Here is a 27643-nt window from a genome sequence, read left to right on the forward strand (position 1 = left end):
CTGTCATCTCTCTTCCTCCCTTTATTCCCCTTATCACACCTCTCACCCTCCTCCCACCCCCAAACTCAGGAGCTGGCCGAGGAAAAGATATCTCCACCATCACAGGTCACCGTGGGAAAGACATCTCTACTATTTTGGATGAAGAAAGAAAGGAAAATAAACGACCCCAGAGGGCAGCTGCTGCACGCCGGAAGAAACGCCGGCGCCTAAATGATCTGGACAGTGACAGCAACCTGGATGAAGAAGAGAGTGAGGATGAATTCAAGATCAGCGACGGGTGTGTGGTTTGCCAGCAGATCCCATTCCCTAGATACAGGCTTAAATGGGGCTCGAAGAGAAGCTCGGCCAGGTTGTGACGGGGCTTTGGTCCTTCGTGCACATGGACGATCTCTTTTTATTTTCAGGCTATTTAAAACCGAAACTACGGATCTTGGTTTTTTTTAGATTAATACATTTAATATTCAAAACCGTGTTTACATTTTATTAACTGGAATCAAGCATTCATTTGCTGTGCATCTCCATGCCACCTTCTGCCAACATGTCCTTGAGAGGTTCCTAGTCAAATGTGAGAATTAAGTTCAGGTGATTAGGTGCTATTCTCTGGTGATCCACAGAGGTTTGGGTTGGGGCAGGTAATCCAGTGCGGAAGATCAGGAAGGATTTTTCCTGCAGACCAAGTGTTGAAACAGTACTGCAGAGTTTCTCCTCTCAGATTGTTAGTGGGAGAAACAAACTTGAAAACCACAAAAAAGTCATTCTGTGTCACTGCTACTAAAATGTAGGTAAAGTTAACCCTAACTTAGGTTAGGGTGTAAAGGAAGAGTTTGATAAATTTAGAGAAAAAGAAAGAAAGCCTTAGAGTGGAAATAAAGCTTGATCCTGAAATTTGAAGAAAGAAAAATTAGGCAAATCAGTGAGTTTGAGATTTTACAATGGGATGAGAAAGAGGGTACCCTAAGAGCAGTCACGTGTTGAAGACAGCAAGGCATAAAGACATCATGGAATATTTAGGAAGCTCCTGGTATGTCAGGGTGGCAAGAATATGAGGAAGAAATAGAGAGTGCCTAGCTGGAGATGTGGCTAAAAGATAAAAAGGAACCAGATGATGGAGCGATTTGTTATGCACGGGAGTTTGCACTCTTACCCTGAAGATGATGAAAGCCCATGGATGGGTTTTTAAGCATCAGGCTAATTAGGTTTATGTTTCAGAAAAATTCATCCTGACATTCATTTGGACGCTATCTGGAGGGGAAATGAATCTAGTGACTAGAGGGACTCCCTGGGCAATTGCTATAGCGGTTTAGGTGAGAGATGAGTGTCCGACAGACAAAGAAGAGGGATCAGGTTGGAGATAGTATCTTTAAGAGGGTGACTCAGAGGGCACCTGGGTGGCTCAGTTGGTTAAGTGACTGCCTTCAGCTCAGGTCATGATCCTGGAGTCCTGGGATCAAGTCCCACATTGGGCTCCCTGCTCAGCGGTTAAGTCTTCTCCTACTGACCTCTCTCCTCTCATGCTTTCTCCCTCTCTCATTCTCTCTCTCTCTCTCAAATAAATAAATAAAATCTTAAAAAAAAAAGGGTGACTCAGGAACCAGTAATTGATTAGATGGGAGAAATTAGGAAAAGTACCAGGTTTCTGGTCTGAGTTACTGGATAGGTAATAGTTCTAAATATAAGACTTGGAAACAGAAGAGAGGAATAGGTTAGGAAATAATGAGTTCTCCTTGGACATGTTAAATTTAAGGCATGTGGGGGACATCCCAAGATGCCAAAGAAATTTATGTACAAAAATCAGCATCATTTCATCTTCTTAACTTCTCTGAAGAGAAAAATAGATGGCAAGACTTTTCTCCATTTTATTAACAGACAAATTGATAGAATTATCCAGATGTTTTACATTAACCATTACTGAATGATTCATTGGACTTGTTAGAATTTGAACTCAGAATCATAATTCATCTGGCTTCTCTTGGACAGATCTCAAGATGAGTTTGTTGTATCTGATGAAAACCCAGATGAAAGTGAAGAAGACCCACCATCTAATGATGACAGCGACACTGACTTCTGTAGCCGGAGACTGAGGCGACATCCCTCCCGGCCAATGAGGCAAAGCAGGCGTTTGCGAAGAAAGACCCCAAAGAAAAAGTACTCTGATGATGATGAAGAGGAGGAGTCTGAAGAGAACAGTAGAGACTCTGGTAAAAATATTTGTACCCATATCACACCAACTCAATTCTTAGAACTTCTGGAGTTAAGAGGTTTTGTTTTTTTTTTTTCCCCCTAAAGATTTTATTTATTTATTTGACAGAGAAAGGGGGATCATAAGTTGGCAGAGAGGCAGGCAGCAAGAGAGGGAGGGAGGAGGCAGGCTCCCTACCAAGCAGAGATCCCAATGTGGAGCTTGATCCCAGGACCCTGAGACCATGACCTGAGCTGAAGGCAGAGGCTTAACCCACTGAGCCACCCAGGTGCCCCTAGACTTTTATCTTCATAGAGTTTCTTTGGACTCATTCTCAATAAGCTGAGAACATTTTTCTCAGATACCTAGCAGTTGGAAAGAGAAGGTTCACCAGTTATTTCTAACACTTAGATCACTATCAGTGAATGATTCATTCATTTTATAAATTAGTAGTAGTTGATGTTCTTATATTTTATGTTTATCCCTGTTAATTGAATAAATAGTGACAGGCCTAGCACCTAAAAGAACAGATAGGATTGGCAGAAAGGTAGCTGTCCTCTCACTGAGGAAATGTCACAGCCAGGAAGGAGTATTACATCCTTCACCTGACTGGGCTTACGGGTTTTTTGGTTTCATATATTGTATAACCATAGTAGAATTATCAAAATCACATATTTTAAAACATTGAGGGACGCCTGGGTGGCTCAGTCAGTTAAGTTATCTGCCTTTGGCTCAGGACATTTTCTCAGGGTGTGGGACGGAGTCCCACATCAGGCTCCTTGCTTGGCAGGGGAGTCTGCTTCTCCCTCTCTCTCTGCCCCTTCCTCTCCCCTTGCTCGTGCATGCTCTCTCTCTCTTTCTCTTTCTCTCAAACAAATAAATAAAATCTTTAAAAATAATTAAATAAAACATGGATATATTACTTTATCTGATTAATAGTATACATTAAGATTTCATCAGGTATCCCAAAATTGTCCTATCAATTTTTTTCTAGTCCAGGATCTAATCCAGGAGTACACATTGCATTTATTCATGTCTCTAGTCTCCTTTTTTTTTTTTTTTTTTTAAAGATTTTATTTATTTATTTGACAGATAGAGATCACAAGTAGGCAGAGAAGCAGGCAGAGGGAGAGGAGGAAGCAGGCTCCCTGCTGAGCAGAGAGCCCGATGCGGGGCTCGATCTCAGGTCCCTGGGATCATGACCTGAGCCGAAGTCTAGTCTCCTTTAATCTGAAATATTCCTCAAACCTTGTCTTTATTGATCCTGACATTTTTGAAGAATACACACTAGTTAATTTGTAAAATGTCCCCCAGTCAGGGGTTTTTTTTTTGTTTGTTTACTATGATTAGATTCAGATTATATATTTTTCAGCAGGAATACCACAGAACTAATATATGTTCTCCCAAGTCTCCGATAGTTTTCCCTTTAGAATTAACAATAATTTGTAGGAGGGCATTTTGAAACTATTTATATACCATTTCTTTTCAGATGTTTCATCCATAGTTTTAGCATTCATTAATGATTTCCTGGCTCTATCATCCCTTTTATATTTATAATTTGGTGTTCTTTAAGAAAGTGCTTTCCCTTTTCCCCTATATATTTCTTTATAACAGTATATACTTGTGGATTCTTATTTTAGTCTGTGGATATAATATGTTATCACCATTATGTAGGCTCAGTTTTTCCCAGATTTGGCCAGTAGGGACTCCTTCAGACTGTTGGTGAGCCATTTTGAAATGTTCAAAATTCATTCAAAGCTGGATGTGATAATTCAGTGGAATTCGTTAGCACCCCTGAAAAACTGCTCTAACACAAGGTCATAGTCTCTGGTTTACTATGCAGAGATGGTAAGGATAGTGCTATGTAACAACACTTTGAGAGCTGAGGTAGCCCTGTGTACTATAGTTAGCAGATTTGATTTCCGTGGGGAAGCCAGAACTGTAACTCCCAACTCTATACTTCTTTAAAACAGGTTTGTCAGTTTTCTGGGATTAGAGATTTTAATCTGTGCAGTACATTGTGAAGTTATAACTGTACCAGACATCTGTACACATGGGAACAACAGGTTATTTTGAGGCAGAATAGTAACCAAATAGTCACCAAGAAGAGCAGCTATGTAGCTGGCTGGGTAGCTTTAGGTTGAATGAGCTAAAGATCGTGTAAAACATCTACTCTCAAACAGTGGCTGCTAATAAGAAACATTAGTGAGCTTTGGGATTAAAGACCCCTACACATTTACTCATACTACTAAAAGGAAAATAAGAGACTTACAGTGAGTGGTGCCTGGCTGGCTCAGTCAGTAGAGTATGTGACTGTTGGTCTTGGGCTTGTGAGTTTGAGCCCCATGTTGAGTGTGGAGCCTACTTTAAAAAAAAAAAAGAATTGCTTCTCAGCCTTTTGGCTAGGATCAAGTGTAAAAAAAAGTGGGGGGAGCGACTTAAAACCATTTTTTTTTTTTTTAAGATTTTTTATTTATTTATTTGAGAGAGAGACAGTGAGAGAGATCATGAGCAAGGAGAAGGTCAGAGAGAGAAGCAGACTCCCCGTGGAGCTGGGAGCCCGATGTGGGACTCGATCCCGGGACTCCAGGATCATGACCCGAGCCGAAGGCAGTCGTCCAACCAACTGAGCCACCCAGGCGTCCCTAAAACCATAATAATGGTTTAACTTAAAAATTGTTATTACTGAATCCTACTTACTAAGAGCTTTACATTTTTATAACCTAGGCTAATTACATTTCTCTTTAATAGACTTGCATTTTGTTATTTCTTTTTTCTTGAACAGAAAGTGATTTTAGCGATGATTTTAGTGATGATTTTGTAGAAACTCGGCGGAGGCGGTCAAGGAGGAACCAGAAAAGACAAATTAACTACAAAGAAGATTCCGAAAGTGATGGTTCCCAGAAGAGTTTACGACGTGGGAAAGAAATCAGACGAGTTCACAAGCGTAGGCTTTCCAGCTCAGAGAGTGAAGGTAAGGAGTAGATCTCCAGTTTATAGAAGTTTGGACAAGGCATTAATAGAAGCTATAAACTCAGGATTGTGGTTCTGTAACATTTCATAGAAATTCAGTAATAAGCAGTGATATCTTTGAGATAAAATCCATTATTTTTTGCCCGATCCCTTTACAGTTAAAATAAATGATACTTGATAAGATACTAATTTTTAATATCTCCATTGTAATAATTTTTCATTGAGATAGACAAGTCTCGGAAAATTAAGATCTGAGCAAGAATTCTTCTGCTCCCTTATTATTCATGGGCCTCATTTTGAGATAACCTATTCCCCAGATAATTAAACAGTTGCAAATACAGGGATCTGCTGTCTCTTTCCAACTTGACAGTGTGCTTCAGTTGGTTTTATTTCTTAATAGTTTTAGCTGTGCTCCATGCCAGGAGTATAGGAAAAGCTCTAAAATGTGAATTCGTGATACCCAGTTAGTCTTGTGGTTATTTCAGTTCTTTTAAATGATTCTAACCTTTACATAATTCTCCATTATTTATTATCTGTCTTGAAGATTTCAAAGATCCTTATCAGTTAAGTTTGAGCCCAAGCCAGGAAAGAAAGGGAAGAAATAGTTGAACATGGGAGACTAAAGAAAGGAGATGAACATCTGATTGTGTGTATTTATCTTCATGTGTCATTAAAGATAAACAAATTCAGTAATTCAACTATTAAAAACAAATACTGCACTGGTCACTATTCTAGGCACTGTGTCTGGAAAAGTGAACAGAACAGCCAAAAATCTGTAACTCCCATGTAACCCTTATTTTAATTAGGAGGAGAGATAATCAAGATAAGTAAGTAGAACGGATGCTATATTAGGTGGAGATAAATGCTGTGGGGAAGAATAAAGGATTGAAAGAGGAGCTGGGTTGGGAAGAGTGACTGGGATCTCACATAGGGCACCACAGGAACTCCTCATTAAGAAGACCACATTTGAGTAAAGACCTGGCATAATGTTGGTGTGTGTCCTGCATTTATCTGAAACAAGAGTGATACAGGCAGATGGGGCAACTAACTGAAGGCCTGGAGGCAGCTTTATGTCTGGGGTGTTCAGGAATGGAGAAAAAGGAGGCCAGGGTGGTGGAAAGAGAATGATTGAAGGGAAGAATTGCGTGAGATGATATAGAGATCAGCAGGGGTCCCAACACGAAGAGAGTAGTCCACAACTACAGCCACCTGTTTGTGTAAACACTTTGTAAATCAAGTTTTATTTAAATTTACAATAGCTACACGTGATTAGTGACTACCATATGGGATAGCATGGTAGGCCATTGTATAGTATAAACTTTGGAGTTTATTCTCTGTAAGGAGAAAAATAATTAGAGGAGTTTGAGCAGAGCAGTGATATGATCTGACTTATATTTTAATTTGCTGTGGTAGCTGTGTTATGAATAAATTTAAGGGGAGAAGGGCAGAATCTAGAAGACCTATTGGGAACTCACTGAAACAGGCCCAGTAAGAGGTGATGGTGGGTGAGACTAGGACAGTGGTAGGAAAGGGATGGAAGGGGTGAAAGGGCTACCTTGTGAAGGTAGACAAAGAGGATTTACTGTTTGGTTAGATGGGAGAAAGAAAACAATCAAAATATGACTAAGTGATTAGAACACTAGAGCTGCCGGTGACTCAGACCGGGGAGACCAGAGCAGTGCAGGTTTGAGGCAGAAGTGTAGGACCTTGGTTCATGACATACCAGGTTTGAAATGCCTGTTTAGGAATCCCAGCATAGTTGTTGGGTTGGCGGGTTGTTGATACATGAGTCTGGAATTTAGGGGTGGCCTAGAACAAGGTCATCAGCATATAGATGCCAAGTCATGAGATTAGGTGAGACCACCCAGATGTAAATACAGACAACAAGAAGACATTGAAAGACTGCCAAGGAAGGACATTTAATAATACGGGTTAGGGGTTAGCACACTGTTTCAGATGCCCAGAGTTGGGTGCTCAGTTTAGTCTTTGCTTATCAGTCTGTATACATGATTCCATAATTGGAAGGATAGTGGATAGGAGTTTCTCAGTTTGTGACCACCCTATCTTCATCTAATTTAAGGATCATCCTGTTTGTTTTCTAAGAAATGGGATTTTGTTCTTTCCTAAAATTTTAATTAAAAAACACACTATGGATCATTCTGTGGATTGTTAACAGGCCTGAGAGGATGGAGAAATCAGGCCAGTTATTGGAGGGAAATAGGATACATGGGCAAGTCTGCAAGCAGGATATGGGGTGAATACGGGGAGGAAAAGGAAGATTACTTGTAAATCTGTTACGGTTAACTGTGTCGATGGCTTAAATGTGCTGTTTATTCTAGAGAGCTATATGTCCAAGAACTCTGAAGATGATGAGCTAGCTAAAGAATCAAAGCGGTCAGTTCGCAAGCGAGGTCGAAGCACAGATGAGTATTCAGAAGCAGATGAGGAAGAAGAAGGCAAACCATCTCGAAAACGGCTGCACCGGATTGAGACAGACGAGGAGGAGAGTTGTGACAATGCTCATGGAGATGCAGATCAGCCTGCCCATGACAGCCAGCCCAGGGTCCTGCCCGCAGAACAGGAGAGCACCAAGAAGCCCTACCGGATAGACAGCGATGAGGAAGAGGACTTTGAAAATGTAGGCAAGGTGGGGAGCCCTTTGGACTATAGCTTAGTGGACTTGCCTTCCACCAATGGACAGAGTCCTGGCAAAGCCATTGAGAACTTGATTGGCAAGCCAGCTGAGAAGCCTCAGACCCCCAAGGACAACAGCACAGCCAGTGCGAGCCTGGCCCCCAATGGGACAAATGGAGGGCAGGAGGCAGGGGCACCAGAAGAAGAGGAAGATGAGCTTTTAAGAGTGACTGACCTTGTTGATTATGTCTGTAACAGTGAACAGTTATAAGACTTTTTTTCCATTTTTGTGCTAATTTATTCCACGGTAGCTCTCACACCAGCGGGCCAGTTATTAAAAGCTGTTTTATTTTTCCTAGAAAACTCCACTACAGAATGACTTTTTAGAAGAAAAATTTCAACAAATCCTGAAGTCTTTCTGTGAAGTGACCAGTTTTGAACTTTGAAGATAAATAATTGCTGTAAATTCCTTTTGATTTTCTTTTTCCAAGTTCATGGTCCTTGGTAATTTCATTCATGGAAAAAATCTTATTATAATAACAACAAAGATTTGTATATTTTTGACTTTATATTTCCTGAGCTCTCCTGACTTTGTGAAAAAGGGTGGATAAGAATGCATTCCGAATCTGTGAGGGCCCAAAACAGAATTAGGGGTGGGAGAAAGCACTTGTGCTTTAGCTTTTTCATATTAAATATATATTATATTTAAACATTCATGGCATAGGTGATGATGAACAGACTGTTTAAAAGTTCCAGTCTGTATTGTTGCAGTTTGAGAACTGTAGATAACATCATACATAAGTCATTCAGTAACAGCATTCATGATATCAACTTGTTTACTATTGGAGATAACCACACTTAATAAAGAAGAGATGGAGAAAGCACCATCATTAAAAACTCTAACCTGAGTTTCTGTTATAGCGGAGTTTCTTGTTTAAAAAAAAAAATCATCTGAAAAACATTTGTACAGTAAAATGTATAATGAAGCTTTGACAACCAGATTGTGCTAGCAGCAAATTTTTTTAAGCAGCTTTATGCAGTGGTGATGAGGTGGCCTCGAATATCCTATCAATGGAGAGTTATTAGTGAAATAAGCACGGTCTTTCTTTAGGCCGAGGTGGACTGTAAACTTTGCAGCAAGTATAACTCTTATCTTCTGGCCACTTACTATTTAAATATCTGAAATATCCCATTTGGAAAGAAAAACATCTATACATAACATACATGAAGAGATGCTAAGCTGACAGCGGTATTTTAGCACATTTGATGACGGGGAAAGGATTTTCAGGTGAATTTTAACTGGTCTATTCTTGCCCTTAGTATCTACTTCAAATTGAAGTCTACAAACAAAGCAGTTCCTTTGGGAGGTTTTTAGTTTGAGTTTTAGCATGTATGTGTGTGTATATGTGTGTGTATGTGTGTGCGTTGGAATTTCCTATCTGCCTGGATATATTAGCAGGGTTTGAATGTAGTTTTGGCCTTTGGCCATTAGACTTCTATTAAAATTCATTAATAGTCACACGACCAACCTAGAGTTGATTGAGAACCACCAATATACTTAATGGGCATGACATCCATTTCAAACATCTCAACACTTTCATGAAAGAGAAGCCCTTTGTTTCAAGAAAAAGGGGGTTATAACTAAATATCTAACATGTAATTGACACTAAAATATGAACTTTGTCTTATTTAGTTACTGTTACAGCTGTAAAATTTCAGGCAGAGCCATAAATAACATTGTACAAAGTGTAGCACTTGTGATTAAACCTTGCCTGTCAAATTCTGAAGCCTTCAGCCATTACTTCTGTGAATACTTTTGCCCTGGGATTTGGGTTTTTCTGTTCCGGTGTTGTGTCTGTTGCCGGCAATGGACACACCATATCTGCTGCTGGCCCAAGGAACTTTGTTAATTTTTCTTTCCAAATTAAGCATTATATGTGCTAGTCAGTGTATAGTAAAGCACTTCTCTTTTTTATTATTAAAAAGCTGGCATTAGACTTGCATTATAAATACCTCTCTAGAAACTTTATACTCCTTCTTTTCCTTTCCACAGGTGTTGCCCTTAAATCTTCTCTTTTGGCCTTGAAAGTTTATAGCTGTTGTTTTCATTTGTTGGTTCTTTTGTTTGTTTTGTTTTGTTTCACTTTAGTTGTGTAGTACCTGCCCATTAATATTTTTGCTTTGATTCTAGCAATGTATATGTATCTGTATAAAAAAATAAAATAATGAAAGCAGCCTAAAAATAGGATGCACCAATAGCATGTGGTTCCAAGCAAGTTGTGATTTTTTATTTTGAGACAGTGTTCCACTGGAAGGGAGGGAAGGGCTCACAATCACAGACACAGAGCAGGGTTACGTAAGGAGCCATATTCACGTACCAAGCTTTTTTTAGCCAGGCTTGTTCATTTGTTTGAAAGTTGGGTGAGGATGTTAGTTACCCTTTTTAACTATCCAACAGGCAGGCAATAGAAGGATTCCTACTAGTGCAAGGTAAGTGGTTAGAATGTGTGGAGGGGCCTCCCCTGCCCCCATTCTTCCTCTACCATTTTAATCCTGCAGCTGGGTAAAGCCACTACCATGTAGAAATTCCCACGTACGCTGTCTCTACCTCTGGACACACCAGCTCCTGCTTCCACCACTCCATTATTAAGCAAGTGATAAGAAGTATCCAGTGGGGTAGATTATTTATTTTACAGGATGCCTAATGTGAAATAAAGGTATTCTTTTTACCTTTCTCTTACAGAGAGCAAAAGGTCATTGTTACCAGAGTAAAGACAGTACAAGTTAGCATAGGTCCCACTGACATGGGTTATGATAACACTTTGCTGCCTGTTAATTTACCGAACTTGAATTAAGTGTTTGTGAACTTGATAGTGAATGTCTGCCTTCTAACCTTATATTCTGATTAAGCCAATTTACTGTTTCATCTACAAAGAGTGCAATCCAAGCAGCTGAACTTACAAACTATTATGCAGACAGGTTAATTGTGGGCAATTAAATGTTGGACAGTTCAAAACCAATTCTGCTGCTTGATGATTAGATTTAGTCCTTCATAGAGTCTTGAGCTCACTGAAATACTAAGTGAACATGCTTTGAAGAAGTTAAAAAAAAATGTAGAAAAAAGTAAATGTCCTGTATCCAAAGATTTAATTCAGTCATTAGGAACTGGACAGAGTATAGGAAAGCAGCAGTTCATCTAGAATTTCGAACATCTTGGATCCTCAGAGTACTAACCGTGGATCTAGATCCATCTGTAGCTGCCATATAATAGAGTCCTTTAGTACTTGGATCCTTTTTTGAAATACAGGTGGACTCCCAATGTCATACTGCACAGTCTAGCACGTGTATTAAGGGGAGATGTAGTTTAGTGCGCAGAATATTTAGTTTGCATTTCTGTAAAAGTTTGAAAAGTAGCCAAATTTTCACAAAGCAGAAGCTTTGAATTAAAATACATGAAAGGAACTCAGACTGAAAATACACATTTTGGTTTTGTAGACTTGTGTCAATGAAATAGGGTGTAGTGTAAAACATTTTCCATTGTTGGCACATTATTAGAGAATGATGGCAGAGAGCTTTTCAAGAGTTAACTAGATAACATTAAGGTTGGGTTTCCTTGACATTTGTTTTTCCAGCTGGTCAAGGTTGCATATGCAGATAATAAAGAGGAGTTTTGTTTAGAATAAATTCTTGTCTACTGATAGTCTTTTTTTTTTTTTTTTTTAGTATGACCTGCCAAAGAACCAAGGACTTAGAATGCTAAAAATGTTGTTGAAAAAAACATTTTTAAACAAACAAATTTTAAAAGGATATTCCAAACTCCAGTTTTCACGTTTTGGTTGATAGAGCCCATACCATAGTATGCATCTGAGCAAAGTATATATACTAAGAAAAATGTAGGCATTACTTGCTTCAAGGTAAAATAGTGGGAAAATGTTGGGAGTTTTTAAATGGAATTGATGGAATTTACTTTGTCACAAAGAATGCCTTTTTAGCTTGTGTTTGTGGGGATGAGCAATGTTAACCATGCGCTAGTTCTACCATATGACTGGAAGGGACCCAAGGAATCTATTAATTGAATATTCAGAAAAAGTTGTGAATTCTGCCCTTCACCAACACAGTGAAACAGGTCCGGGATTGCTTCACAGCTATAGAACAAGTATTCGCAGACCCAGATCTTTTTTAAAAAATAGAACATACATATTTGTATGTATATATATAAATTAATATGTGTATACATACTTTAGATGTTAGCAATTAAAAGTGAATCCTTTGAAATCACTGACATCGCAAAAAGACATAAGACGAATAATTGTGACTGATGTGAAATTTAGAACATTTAATTACAGAAAGTCTAGAAAAAAATAGTGAAGTTCCTCTTCTTGATTTGATACTCTAAGAAAATACTCCTGATTCCCTAAGAAGTAAGAATGCCAAGACTGCATATCTGCTATAATCTACCTATCCCCTGCTTAATATTATTAGACCTTCTTAGAACAAAATCCATTCCTATTTTATCCACCATTCCCAGTGTGTACCTGTAAACCTACTTTGCAAGTGGCAGTTCAGCTGCTGATTGTCTTATTTTTATACCAATCCGAAAAGACAAGGCCCTTTGCTATCAGTGTATTTAAACTGGGTTATTGTGTTATGTGTACATGTAATAATTTGTTTTCAAGATATTTCACTTCAACTTAAATATCATTTATCATTTTTTCAGTGCCAAGAATTGCTAAGTAATTATGTAATGTACATCGAAGAAGAGTCATTCCCTAGCAAGCAAGCAGTCTTCATAAGCCAAACTGTAGTGTGCTTGGTATAGAACCACTTTAGATTATACACTCAATGCTCCTTTTGTTTGCATAAACCCTCTCAGAAATTGATTAGAATAGGACCCCAGTAGTGGATATTTTTCCCCTCATTTTGGTCATGTGAGCTCAACTTTTTTTTCATTTTATATTTTTACAATTTCATTCTGGGAAATGGTGATTTCAGTTAATGAAAATGTTATTTTTATTTTAGTAACTTTTAAGATAGATCTATCCTATGCTTAAGTTATATGAGAGGGCATAACAAATTATTAGATGAATAGAAATTTATTAATTAAGCTCCTTAGACATTTTGAATGAGAAAAAACATTTAAAGGAACTACATTTTTGTTTTTTGCCAAACCGGTACAAGCTAGTAAATGCACTAAGGACTGAGTGACCTGCCTTGTTCATTTTGCCACTGGATGATGTAAGTTAAGAATGGAATTGTTAACCCTAATTATATATTTTCTTGACTTTCATCACTTTCTAAAGAAATCTAATTTAAGTGTTTGGGGTTTTGTTTGACCTGTATTTATTGAGTTCTGGTCATAGACCAGGAGCTGCATGTCATGCTTATGGATGGCCAGAACACAGTCATTGGGATACTTAATGGCTCAAGACCTTCTGAATCATTTAACTTATTTTGTATGTTGCAAAAAAAAAAAGTTTATTTTGCTTGAGAGTCACATTTTTTATATAACTGTACAGCTTCTAAGGGTTGGGAGGTGGAAAAATACCCTAAAATAGGTTGTAGATTTTTACAATTGTGTTTATGCTAGAACATCTACAGGTGCATATGTAATTAAACCTAAAATTGTTTAAAAATCTGTGCCATGGTCTTTTTCATTTTCCTACCCTTTAGCAGAGTTGGTGCATGTCAATACTGCTATGTGGACAAGCCTTGGAATTCGGTTAATAACCCTTGTCTCCAAAGCTTTAAGATCATTGCATGAAAATTATACACAAACACGTATATACAGACACATACACACACATGTGCACACATGGATCTAGTTTATATTATTGTAAATGAATTTTCAATTTCGGAACAGCTATAATAGCCTAAATTTGGCAGTTAACAGCATATTATAGTGTGCAATTTTCATGATGCCTAAGTAGGGTATTCTCAATGTTGGTCTGGTATTTTGTTCTCTTAGCGAAGTAGTTTCTTAATAAATACCTGAATTGTAGCTTGCCCAAACCCGCCGGGGAGGTTTTGGATATACCTTGAAAGGGAGTGTCCCATGCAGGGATAGGCGGGGTGGGTTGAGGCAGAGCTTGGCTTCTTTTCAGTATGTAAAAGAAGGGGAAAACTAGAATTACTTGATTTGGTTCTTGTTATTCAGTAGACTTAATGCCACAGGAATATTTTTCTGCTGGAAGGGATATCAGATTCAAATCCCAATTCTCTCCACATTTGATGAAAAGTATCTTTAAAGCTTGTAGTGTTGCTGATTCTAGCAGTCTTTTACATGGCACATTTCACCGTGACTTATATTAAGACACCAGTATGTTTGCTGTCTGATAATTTTACCATTCTAACTCCTCGTCTATATAGCACAGGTGTATCCTTATAAAGAATTAAATTCATCTAATTAAATTCATCTAAGTGTGTCTATCTAAACTACCTTAATCTATTGTCAGCTAATGTGGGATTGTCTGTTTCTTTGCTAGCTTCATCCATTCAGAGGAGAAGCCTGGGAATCATGAATTTCCAGGTGAAGAAGACAAATTCCAGATAAGAATTTGTGAATGGTATATGTTAAATTTCATTTTGATTTTAAAGTAATAGTAGCTGAGATTCAGGGAGTATTTGGTCAAATGCCTCTTGGATTTTCAGACATGCTTATATGAAATGCTTTATTTTCCTATGCATAAAAAAATTATTGCTGGAATAGGGTCTCAGAATGCTTTATTTTATTTCTAGGAGATGAGAGCTAAAGCAGAAGCTCCAAGATTGGCATAAAACTGTGGAGGTAATCAGGAACGCACTGTTAGTCAAACAGGGGAAGCTGGAGTGCTCTCTGCCACATATAATGTACTGCATGTGTGTGTGTGTGTGTTGGGGGGGGAGATTTGAAAACTGGAAATGTGATTCCAATAATGCACAAAGTAAATTTTGTGCATAGAAAATGTGGGAATTCCTGGTAGCTTAAAGCTTCAGGGGTTAACTGCAGTGTATGAACACCTAGTGTGTTAGAATTGCAGTGCGTACTTGTTTAAATATAATATTCCTTGTAAGTGACAACCAAAATATGTTGTGGCTGGTGCCAATATTTTTTGTTAATGAAATGTTCAATGTTTCACTACAGTCTGATCAGAACTCTTGGTGTTATAAGCCAGGCCTAAAGCTATTTTATAGCTATTGGCCTATTTGTGTAACTTTTTTCTTTCAAAATGTTTTATTATAATACTTCTGTCATTTCTTTCACTTAATATATGTCAATTGTCATAATAAAAAATTTAAATAATTTGATGTAGTTAGCATCATGTGTTTGCAAACTTAGTTTATTTCAAACTTCATGGCACAGAGAAGGCTAAGAATTTTCAGCAATAGTTGATGAAGCCTGAAAATTTTGTCATCTAAGGGGAAAATGAATTGTTTTCTACTATCCAGAAAGTAGGGGCGCCTGGGTGGCTCAGTGGGTTAAGCCTCTGCCTTCAACTTAGGTCATGATCTCAGGGTCCTGGGATCGAGCCCCGCATCAGGCTCCCTGCTGAGAAGAGAACCTGCTTCCCCCTCTCTCTGCCTGCTTATGATCTCTCTCTCTGTCAAATAAATGAAGTCTTTTTAAAAAAAAGAAAGAAAGAAAGAAAGTAAATTTGCAAGTGTATCGATTTGCCCAAAGTTACTTTTAAGGCTCTATGCCAGCTAGGTGAATTATAGGTATTAGAAGTCTGTCTATTGAAAGATTTCTTTTAAGCTTCTAGAGAACTGACTCATTAAAGAGGCCTTGTTCTTGTTTGTTCAGTGTGGGCCTGTGGGAGCACAGAACTAGACCAGAGGGCACACAAGCCAAAAGGCAAAAGCTTTTATTTATTCTATGGGAAACTTTTTTACAGAGTTCTGTAATAACAACTTTGGAAGTGAATTCTCAGCAATAGGGGTTGTTTAGGTTTAGGCTGAACCGCTACTTGGCAGCAATGTAACAGATCAATACATTCGAAAAGTGGTTGGACCAGATGACATTAAGGGGCACTTGCAAAAATCCTGAGTATGATTCTCATCTACAAATGTTTATATATTCTGGGGTATAGTAAGATTGACAGTGAACTCTCTCTCTCTCTTTTTAACAAACAAATTAGTGGAATTCACCACTGTTTGCAAATCTGATTTAAAACACTGATTAACTGCAATGCCTAGGTGGCTCAGTTGGGTTGGGTGACCGACTCTTGATTTTTGGCTCAGATAATGATTTCAGGGTGGTAAGATCCAGCCCCACAAGGGGCTTCGCGCTCAGTGGGACATCTGCTTGAGATTCTCTCTCCCCCACTCCCACTGCCCCTCCCCTACTCATGCTTGTGTGCTCTCTTTCTCTCTAAAATAAATAAATTGGAGCGCCTGGGTGGCCCAGCATCTGATTCTTGATTTCAGCTCAGGGCATGATCTCAGGATCGTGAGATCAAGGTGAGGTTGAGCCCCACATGTCAGGCACCTGCTTCTCTCCTTCTCCTACCTTGCCTCTCCCCACCCCTCCCTCTCTTTCTCTCAAGTAAATAAATAAATAGGGGCGCCTGGGTGGCTCAGTGGGTTAAGCCGCTGCCTTTGGCTCAGGTCATGATCTCAGAGTCCTGGGATCGAGCCCCGCATCGGGCTCTCTGCTCAGCAGGGAGCCTGCTTCCCTCTCTCTCTCTCTGCCTGCCTCTCCATCTACTTGTGATTTCTCTCTGTTGAATAAATAAATAAAATCTTAAAAAAAAAAAGTAAATAAATAAATAAAATATTTTAAGAAAATACTGATTAACTGGGGCATCTGGCTGGCTCAGCAGGTGGAGCATGCAACTCTATGATCTCGGGGTCATGAATTTGAGACCCACATTGGGCACAGAGATTACTTATAAAAATACTGATTAACTATTTAGGTAAAAAACTTCTTAAAGCAGATTTTCACTTAATGGACTGAAAGCTGATCTGTGCTGGTAAGAAACGACCAGCTACATTTTCCCAGTGGTTTATTTATCTTAAACAGAATGAGTTAAATGGAGGTGACAGTGCTGTGGCAGCCTTGAGTTTAAAAGAGTCTTTTCTGGAGCTGAGTGAGTCTAGAGAATGGCTGTCAGTCCACATCTCTTTCAGATTATGAGACCAGAGGATGTAGAAGAATTTTTAAAAACTGAATTGATGTACTATATGGGACCATGAGAAGAGCACAATTATAAAATTGGCTGGCTCAGTCAGTTAAGCATCTGCCTTTGGCTCAGCTCATGATCTCAGTGTCCAGGGATTGAGCCACATGTCAGGCCCTCTGCTCAGGAGGGATTCTGCTTCTCCCTCTTCCTCTGCCCCTCCCCCCCACTGCTCATTTGCTTGCTCTTTCCCTCTCAAATAAAATAAAATCTTTTGAAAAAACTGATGAAATATTCTACTGAAACTAAATTAAATGTTGGGTGAAATGAATGATTGTATCATTTTGACCCTTCAATGACTTTGCATGAGTTCCTTAAGGTCCTAAAAATCTTCTTGTCCATTTCAGAGCTACTTTATCCACACTGGAGCACTCATCCTTCTCTCCAGCCTGTCTCCAAGAACGAGGTATCTCCTGTGTTTGTCACATCACTTCTGTGTCCCCGATCTGGCCCCTTCCCCCTTGCCTCCTATAGGTCTTCACATCTCAGTGATCTTATTTGGCTCCTACCCCTCTATACTCCTTTCTGTACAAACCTCTATCCTGGAAAACAAAAGTGTCACCCTGTCCTCCATTCAATCTGTCTCTCACATATTTCTTTTTTTTTTTTTTTAAGATTTTATTTATTTGTTCATGAGAGACAGTGAGAGAGAGAGGGGCAGGCTCCCCATGGAATAGGGAGCCCAATGCGGGACTCAATCCCAGGCCCCTGGGACCATGATCCAAGGTGAAGGCAGACACTTAACAACTGAGCCACCCAGGCACCCCTAAACAAGGAGGAATTTCTACACTAACTAGGGCTTAAGAGAAGCAAGCTGGCTCAATTTTGGAAAACTGGAAAGTTGGCTTCGGATTCAGACTGATCCAGAAGGCAGGGCTGGAGTTTTAACTGGGAGATTTTGTAAGAAGAATCAGGACAGTGCTAAAGAGGCAAGAACCCACAACCAGAAAAGGCATATGAAAGGGGAAGAGAGGGCTAGGAAGCAGTCTTTGTGATGATTTTCCTCTCTGAGACACAGCCACTTCTAATAATCTAGATGTGTTTGCACAGTGGTTTCCAAAACAAAAGTTCTGATAAATTTCACTTAAAAACCTTTCTTCTTGGTTTTTAAATTAAGATATAATTCAGGTACCATAAAAGTTACCATTTAAAGATGTACAATTTAAAGGCCCTTAGTGTATTTACAAGGTTGTCATCATCCCCAAAAGAAACCCAGTATTACGGGCAGTCACCATTGTCCCCTTCCCCTCAGACCCTGGCAACCATTAATCTACTTTCTGTGTATAAGGACTTACCCATTCTGGACATTTTATATAAATGAAATCATACAAAATGTGGCTTTTTGTGTCTGACTTCTTTCATTTAGCATGTTTTCATGACTTCATCCATGTTTTAGCATCAATCAGTACTGCAGTTCTTTTTATGGATGAATAATATTCTACTATGTTGTTTATTCATTCATCGGTTGGTGGATATTTGGATTATTTCCTCTGTGGGGCTATTATGAATAAGCATTTGAGTACAGGTTTTGCGTGGAACTATTTTAAATTCTCTTAGGTACATACCTAGGAATGGAATCGCTATATCACATGGTAATTCTTGTTGCACATTTTCAGGAACTGCTAAACTGGGTTACGCAGCATCTGCATTATTTTTTTTTAAAGATTTTATTTATTTATTTGACAGACAGAGATCACAAGTAGGCAGAGAGGCGGGCAGAGAGAGAGGGGGAAGCAGGCTCCCCACTGAGCAGAGAGCCTGATGGGGGGCTTGATCCCAGGACCCTGGGATCATGACCTGAGCCAAAGGCAGCTGAGGCATCTAGGTGCCCCCATCTGCATTATTTTTACATTCTAACTGGCAAGGCAGGAGGGTTCCAATTTCTCCACAGCAGTAATGCTTATTATTGTTGGTCTCTTTTTATTATAGTCATCCTAGTGGATATGAAGTGGTTTCTCATTGTGGTTTGACTTGCATTTCCCTGGAGATTAACGATATTGAACATCTTCTCATGTGCTTATTGGCCCATTGTTTAACTTATTTTCAGAAACACATGTTTAGATCCTTTGCCCACTTTTTAACTGGATTATCTGTATTTTTATTGTTAAGTTATAAGTCCTTTATTTATTATGGATGCCAATCCTTACCAAATATATAACTTGACTTGCAAATATTTTCTCCAATTCTTCAGATTTTCTTTTTGCTTTCTTTTTTTTTTTTTTTTAAGATTTTATTTATTTATTTGACAGTCAGAGATCACAAGTAGGCAGAGAGGCAGGCAGAGAGAGAGGAAGGGAAGCAGGCTCCCTGCTAAACAGAGAGCCTGATGCGGGGCTCGATCCCAGGACCCCGGGATCATGACCTGAGTGAAGGCAGAGGCTTTAACCCACTGAGCCACCCAGGCGCCTCTCTTTTCGCTTTCTTGATTACATCCTTTGACACAAAGAAGTTTTTAATTTTGATGAAGTCCAATTTGTTTTTTTCTGTTTGCTCTTGCTTTAGATGTCATCCCTAAGAAACTGTTGCCTAATGCAATGTCACAAAGATTTATGTTTTATGTTTTTTTCTAGGAGTTTTATAGGTTTAGCTCTTAAGTTTAGGTGACCGATTCATTCTAAGCTATTTTTGTGTATGATGCCAGGGAGAGGTCCAAATTCATTCTTTTCTGTGTGGTTATCGGGTTATACCAGCACCATTTATCGAAAAACTGTTCTTTCCCTCACTGAATTATCTTGGCATCTTTGCCAAAATCAGTATACCAGAAATGTATGGGTTTACTTCTGGACTCTTAATTTTATTCCACTGATCTATGTATCTATCCTTATGCCAGTACTACACAGTCTTGATTACCGTAGCTCTGTATTAAGTTTTGAAATCAGGAAGTAAGCCCTCCAATCTCTTTTTCTTTCTTTATAACATTATTTTGACAATTCTGGGTATCTTGAATTTCATATCAATTTCAGGTTCAGTTTGTTAATTTCTATTAAAAAATTGGAATTTTATTTAAAAATAAATAAATAAAGTTCAGGGCACCTGCGTGGTTCAGTGGGTTAAATGTCTGCCTTCGGCTCAGGTCCTGATCTCACGGTCTGGGAATTGAGCTTCCTGCTTACTGGGGAGTCTACTTTCTCCCTCTCCTCTGCCTCTCTCCCTGGCTTATGCTCTCTCTCTCAAATAAATATGTAAATCTTAGGGACACCTGGGTGGCTCAGTTGGCTGGACAACTGCCTTCGGCTCAGGTCAGGATCCCGGAGTCCCGGAATCAAGTCCCGCATCGGGCTCCCACCTCCATGGGGAGTCTGCTTCTCCCTCTGACCTTCTCCTTGCTCGTGCTCTCTCTCACTGTCTCTCTCTCAAATAAATAAATAAAATCTTTAATAAAAAAAAAAGTAAATCTTTAAATAAATAAATAAATAAATATCTAGAATAGACTAATCTACAGTAATAAAATCAATCAATAAAAATCAGATTAGTGGTTGATTCTGGAAGGGATAATTGCCCAGAAGAAAATGTGTTTTATGTATCAATAGGGTTGTATGTGTATTTGTCAAAACCATACATTTAAGGACCATGCATCTCAGCATATAAAATAAACTTCATCAGCTATTTTTTTTTTTCAATGTGGGACTTGAATTCTCAACTCTGAGATCAAGACCTGAGCTGAAATCAAGAGTTGGACGCTTAACTGAGAACCCAGACACCCCACTTCATCAGAAAATTCTTCAAAAAATTGAATCCTTATACAAATTTATGTTACAGCATTTCACAGTTCATCATACACAACATACACCTATTTCTTTTCACCTGGCTAATTCTAAATAATTATTTAAGATGCCACTCAGTTACCTCTTCCAAGAAGTCTGTCCTCACCCTTCAGATCAAATTAGGTGCTCCTGTATGATGCTGCATATTCTATATTATACTGCTTAATGAACTATACTGTAATTGTTTTTCCAGCTACTGTTTGATAGGCAAGGGCTATCTGCTCTCAATCCTCAATCTCTAGCAAAATGCCTTACATATAAGACATTTAAAAATAATAACAAATCTCACTTGTCACAGGAAGTAAGCATTATTGTTCCCATTTTACAGAGAGAAAACTGAGGCTCATAGATTAAGTATTTTTCTAAGACTCTAAGTTAATATTCTTTCTACTATGATTCTTTTAATTCAGAGGTAGAGTTAATAACCAAACTCAGTTTACATGCTAAGTAAGCACTCAGCCTCACTGTTTTGTGGGTCATTCCAATGAGCCATTCCAGGATTCTATCTGAACACCGTAACAGCAGAGAAGGCCAATTCTCTTAAGTCCTAGAGTTTCTCCCATTATTAGTCCTTTTTTTTTTTTAAGATTTATTTATTTGAGAGAGAGAGAGCATAAGCAGGGGGAAGGGCAGAGGGAGAAGCAGGTTCCCTACTGAGCAGAGAGTCCATGTGGCTTGATCCCAGGACCCCAGGATCATGAACTGAGCTGAACGGGGGTGCCCCTTTAATAGCCTTTTTAAATAGAATTCTTCTTTACTGATAAATTTATATATGCTTATTAAACAGATAGTAAGAAAAATTAGTCACATCCCCACCACTCAGAAATAACCACTCAATATGTTAATGCATTTCCCTTTAGTACTTTTTATTTGGAGATTAAAAAAACTGTATCTTTCCGAACAAAGATCCTTCATAATAAAATTGACAGTTTATATAACCAAACAACACACTCCATTATCTGTAAAAGCCAGATCCAGGCGGCAGGAAGCTTTGAGAGCGAAGAGCATATTTTTTGCTCCTGGGTCAGCAGCAGCCCTGAGGGGACTTGGGAGGTTTTCAACAGAGAAAGGCAGTGGCAGCTGAGGAGGCAGCAGAAGAGTCAGTATTTTCCTGGACCTAAACCCTAATAGGTTAGGCTTTGAAACTTATTTCCTAAATTTCTACTTCTGGCCATGAGGTCTCTGCTGCTGTACGTTGTTACACAAGCTGCTTTCTTCAGTTTAGGTCACTTGCTCATTCACTCTGAAAGAATGTCTGCTGATGTGGTGATGTTCTGCCCTTTGTGATTTCTACTAGTTATACATTTAAGAGGGACCTCAGTAGTTTGTTAAAATAAGGGTATTGCTGTCTGAACTCACCTCCTGGGCCTATTTCAAGATTCACCATCTTCCCTGATAATCCTTGCTCTGCAATTCAAGGACGAAGGAGGAACCTGAAATGACCCTCTCAACCTTAATGTTAACCTTCTCCTGAAAACCTTGTACATAGTGGGGGACTATGCTGCCTGGCACCTGGTATGCAAGCAGTAAGAGCTCTGAAACATCATTAACTGTATTAACCTCTCAAATCCATATGCTTGAAAAATCAACAGGTTAGGAGCAATTCCTTTTAAGTTAAAACCCAATGATAGGTGTCACATCAAATGTAAAGACTTAGACTAGCGCAGAATACAAAATCACAATTCTAATTTATTTTCTCACTTCATGATTTTTATTTTTTCTGTATTCTTTCCTCCTGATTCATGCTTTTTCATTGATTTTATTTCACTTGTTTATTCATATGCATCACGCATTACCTTATAAAAGTTAACTTTTGCTCACACATGACACTGTCCATGTTATGTTAACAGAGACCTCAAATCCTTAAATTTAGGAACATCACCATAGCATATATGGTACCCACTCCTCCAACCATCCCCTTCCCACAAAAAAAGAAACAACACAGTCTAGTTTTTGTGGGTTTTTTTGAGAGAAAGAGTGAGCACTTGCATGCAGTGGGAGGGTAGCTGGTGGGGAGGAGTGGAGGAAGATGGAGAGAGAGAATCTTTTTTTTTTTTTTTTTTTAAAGATTTTATTTATTTGACAGAGAGAGAGAAATCACAAGCAGGCAGAGAGGCAGGCAGAGAGAGAGAGGGGAGGAAGCAGGCTCCCTGTGGAGCAGAGAGCCCGACATGGGGCTTGATCCCAGGATCCTGGGATCATGACCTCAGCCGAAGGCAGAGGCTTTAACCCACTGAGCCACCCAGGCGCCCCGAGAGAGAGAATCTTAAGCAGGTTCCACATTCAGCATGGAGGCCAACATGGGATCACGACGTGAGCCAAAATCAAGAGTCAGACACTTACCCAGCTGAACACCAAGGTGCCCCTCGTGAATTATGGTTTCATGACAGTGGGAATGTACCTCAAGTCAGAAAAGCTGCTAAGTTGAGTTCAAGGGCAGGGCAGTCGGCCAGGTTTATTTATCATTGCACCATTGTTTTAGCAAAATGCTACAGATTTCAGCGATAATTTGTGGCAAGTCACTCACCAAGGGCTTGCTATATACATGGCCCCTCCCAGACCATCTTGGCCTACTTCCCAGCCCCATCATGCTGTCATATGCCACAAATTCTTGCAATTCCTTAAAGACTGCATGGTCCTTCCTATCTCTGTGCAACAAAATGGAATTACCTCCACTTGTACTTTTTATCTTTAAACTCCTCATCCTCAAGTCCCAGCTCAAATGTCACGTTCTCCTAGTTCTCTAGGTTCTCATGCAGAGCAATCCCTTGGCACTTGGTGCGGCCTTCAATACAGCATTTAACAAAGATTATAATTTCTTGTACCTCTTCCCCAAAGACAATGAGGTCTCTGAGTTCAGTGAACCAAGACCGGTTTGGAGGCTCTTAGAGTGGTTTAATAGACAGAGGACCTGAGTGGACAACAGTGGAGGACTGAGGGGTCAGATTCATAAGATGGTAGTTAAGAAGTGACGGGACTTGGTTGACCGGAGGCAGTAGAATATAGTGGTTAAAGGGTGTATGCTTTGCTGCCCAACAACACAGATTCTACATCAAGCTCTGACACTGAGTAGGTATGGACCTTGGGCAAGTTACTTCGTCCTGACTTTTTTTTTTTTTTTTAAATCTGTAAAACAGGAATCATGACAGCATTTATTTCCTAAGATTGCTATGAAGATTGATACACATAAAATGCTTAGAACAGTGAGTACGTAGCATATAGTAAGCCCTCCATAAATGTTAGTTGCTGTCTTTAATTATTATTACTGAATATGAAGAGTGAGGGAGAAGAAAGAAATAATAAATTCCAGGTTTCTAACTTGAGCAACTAAACAGAGGTGGTATTTTTCCATAGAATGGACACTGAAGAAAAAGTAGAATTGAATGAGAAGATGGCAAATTCAGATTTTTATTAAGACTATTTCTCAAAGCAGTTTTAAGTTCACAGCAAAACTGAGGGGATGATACACAGATCTCCCATATATTCCTGCCCCCAGTCATGCACAGCCTCCCTCATTATTAACATTCCCCACCAGAGCTGTACATTTGTTGCAACCAATGAACTTACCTTGAGACACATCATTATCACCCAAAGTCCACTGTTTACAAGTTCAATTTTTGATAAGCTGAATGAGATGTGTCTGTGGAACTGCCAAGTACAAAAGTCTAGCAGGCTGCTGGATGTAAAAGTCTGTAGTTCACGAGAGAGTTCTGGGATGGAGATACAAATCTGGGAGTCCCTGCACAGCATTATTGAAATTATGGGCATGGACAAGCTTGCCAAGTCAAGTGTATAAGGAGAAGCACAATGACTCAACACTATTCAAGGTTCTCTCTCACTTCTCTTTAGCTAATCGGTTATTGTTAGGTTTACCCCAAAACTTAGTGACTTAAAACAACAAATATTATCTCACAGTTTCTGTGGATCACAAATCTGGGCCATTTAGCTGGGTACATCTGTCTCAAAGACTCTCCCAAAGCTCGCTTCGGCAGCACATATACTAAGACTCTCCCAAAGCTGTAGCGAGTCAAGGTGGCAGCCAGGGCTGCAGGCATTTCATTGCATATAATACTACAAGGCTCATTAAAAAAGAAAAAGAAAAGTCCAGGAGATCCTACTTGTGGCCACACTCTGTAACTTTCTTTCTTTCTTTTTTTTTTAAAAGATTTTATTTATTCATTTGAGAGAGAGAGACAGTGAGAGAGAGAGCATGAGCGAGGAGAAGGTCAGAGGAAGAAGCAGACTCCCCATGGAGCTGGGAGCCCGATGCGGGACTCGATCCCGGGACTCCAGGATCATGACCTGAGCCGAAGGCAGTCGTCCAACCAACTGAGCCACCCAGGCGTCCCACTCTGTAACTTTCAAGGCAAGGTTAGAAGAGCAGCTTCTATCAGTCTCTCTTTTGGGATGCTCACCTTTAAAGCCCAGCTGCCAGGGCACCTGGGTGGCTGTTATTAAGCGTCTGCTTTCGGCTCAGGTCATGATCCCAGGGTCATGTGGGATGTGGGACTGAGCCCCACATCAGGTTCCCTGATCAGTAGGAAACCTGATTCCCCCTCTCCCACTCCCCCTGTTTGTGTTCCCTCTCTTGCTGTCAAATAAAGTCTTTAAAAAAAAGCCACACATACACACATGCACACAAACAAACAAACAAAAAACACAGCTACCAAGCTGTGTGGAAGCTCAGGCTACACAGAGAGGCCATGGAAAGGTATTCCAGCTAATAGCTCCCACTGGGGTCCTAGTTGTCAGCCACAGCGTGTCAGATGTCACGCTGGAAGGAAGACGGGGAATCTCAGGGTATATCTAGTCCTGAAAACAAAGTTTTCACCAGTCTTCTTTCAACTCTAATCACTCATCTTCAAGTCTTAAGAGGACTATTAAAAGTATGATCCTAGTAAGAACGGACATACAGGAAGTTTAATTCTTACTATCACCAAAAGGCAGGAACATCTTTATACCTCTCTGCTAACTAGTTGTAAAGGTGATGGTTTGTAGTGAAAACACTGAACCTGACATAAAAAGGAAGGAATTTAATTTCTAAAGTACTAGTAATGTAGCCTGCAGGAAATCACCTACTTTCTCTGATCTTCAGTTTTCTTATCTATACAGTGGGCATAGTAACAGCCCCCATGCCTACCTTACAGAATTATTACAAAGATCAAAGGAGACAATGGATGAGAAAAACATTCTTTTGAAAAGTAAAACACTATACATAAGTGAGACCTATTAGGCCTAGTGCTTCTGTTACTCATTGGGATATATAGGAGGCAAAGGAACAAATCCTGCCCTGCTTTAATTTCTTACTGATATGCCTGTTTGCTTTGACATACATTTGCTTAAATGCCTCCTCTGAGCCTGTCACTGTAACAGGTGAAGAGCTCTTTGTCATAGCTATCTCTTTTCTTCAGTTATATACTTGAATACAATGTTTCACCATTAGACTAGCACATTCTACAAAGACACTACGAAAACTATGTCAAGTTGATATGAAATTATCATACATGTCTTAGCCAATTTTCTCTCTGATTTAGGAGATTCCATTTCTGAACAAAGCATTGGTTGCTTTTCTAAATAGTCAACCACATGTAGCTGTCCCATGGAACCCTGAAACTCTCCATTTCCCATATGAGATTGTTAGCGCCTCTCAAAGCTTACTCCTCCTCCTGAATTCTCCATCTTGGAGAAATGAGCCAGCATCCACGCACTCACTTTGCCTGGGAATCATCCTTGACTTCTCTCTCTTCATCCATCCTCATGTGCATTTTCACCACCTTCTTTCTCTCAGTCTCTCTCCAGATTTTGAGGATTTTACCTTTGTAATAGCTCCAGACTCCTCTGTTTTCATTCTCACTGCCACTGTCTCACCTATACTGTGGGAACAACTTTCTAATACTCTCCCAGCTCAGTGTGCCCCTCCTCCAGTATCGCTACCAACAAACGAAGCCTAGTTAAAAAAAAAACAAAAAACAAAAAACAAAACAAAACCACCTAAGACTCCTCTTTCAGTAGATAGAAATGCAGCAGTTCCACATGTCCAATCATCAGCCTCAACAATGCTGGTATAGGCATGAGTATACTGATTTCACAGGCTAGAAAATTTGGCCTAGAAACTGACTGACTTCAATTCCACTAGGTCTCTCCCGGCTAAACCCTCGCTCTTCAGTTTAATGCCTCAGGTTTTCCATCTGTAAAACTGGATCAATAATAGCTTTCTCATATAATTAGCATAAAGAGGAAATCAGGGCCTGGAACAGTGCCTGACACAGAACACTCGGTTACCCATTACCAATTATTTCCTGATGAAAGTTTTCATTGCTCATATTACTTCGTTCTTCAGTGCCCAACGAAGAAATAACGCAAGGGTTCCGAATCTGACGGGCTAATTCTTTTCCTTTCAGGGCGCCATGTCCTCCCTGACATAGCCAACTCTTCACCCAGAGAGTTCATTACCTCTTTGGGCTTGTTTGCCCGCCCGAGACGAGGGGCTCCCGCACTGGGGCAGCGTCACAACTTAGACTGATGGCGGAGGCACGGCCGTTAAGCTGAGATGTGGACGCGCCAGGCTGAGGCCCGCGCAGGCGAGAAAAGCCGTGAACCCTTATTTAGACTTCGGATCTCTAAATGAGCGCGGTCTTTGATTCCTGTCCAAGGCTCAGGCCTCTGTTTCTCCTCTGTAGAAAAAAGAGTTTATCATTCCTTGTGCTTCCTCTCTCAGAGGGTTGCTGTGATGACGCAGGACTAGGATGCCGGAGAGAAAGTTCAGCTTTTCAAGCCCGGAGCCTAAGAAACTGCGACGGGGCAGACGCCCGGAGAAGGGAGTCACGTGACCGACGCGGCCGGGCCCTCTCAAGCCTCCGGGAGCCCGCCCCCGGACGACTCGTCTCTATGGTGGATGGGGCTCAAATTCCGGGGCGGACTAAGTTGCTCTTCCGGGG

General features: G+C 39.8%; 1 protein-coding gene across 2 annotated transcripts in view; it reads left to right on the forward strand.

Moving 5' to 3' along the window:
* The window catches only part of RSF1 (remodeling and spacing factor 1), a 163040-nt gene extending 148334 nt beyond the window's left edge, over positions 1-14706 (forward strand). For both annotated transcript variants that reach the window (XM_032358042.1, XM_032358041.1), the window contains exons 13-16: positions 70-277; positions 1978-2198; positions 4965-5153; positions 7492-14706. In XM_032358042.1, the coding sequence (XP_032213933.1) occupies positions 70-277; positions 1978-2198; positions 4965-5153; positions 7492-8057 (1184 nt within the window). In that variant the 3' untranslated portion in view covers positions 8058-14706. The remainder of the gene's footprint in view (positions 1-69; positions 278-1977; positions 2199-4964; positions 5154-7491) is intronic.
* Positions 14707-27643: the final 12937 nt, after the last annotated feature.

This window comes from Mustela erminea, chromosome 9 (genome assembly GCF_009829155.1).
Source record: "Mustela erminea isolate mMusErm1 chromosome 9, mMusErm1.Pri, whole genome shotgun sequence".
Classification (NCBI taxonomy): domain Eukaryota; kingdom Metazoa; phylum Chordata; class Mammalia; order Carnivora; family Mustelidae; genus Mustela; species Mustela erminea.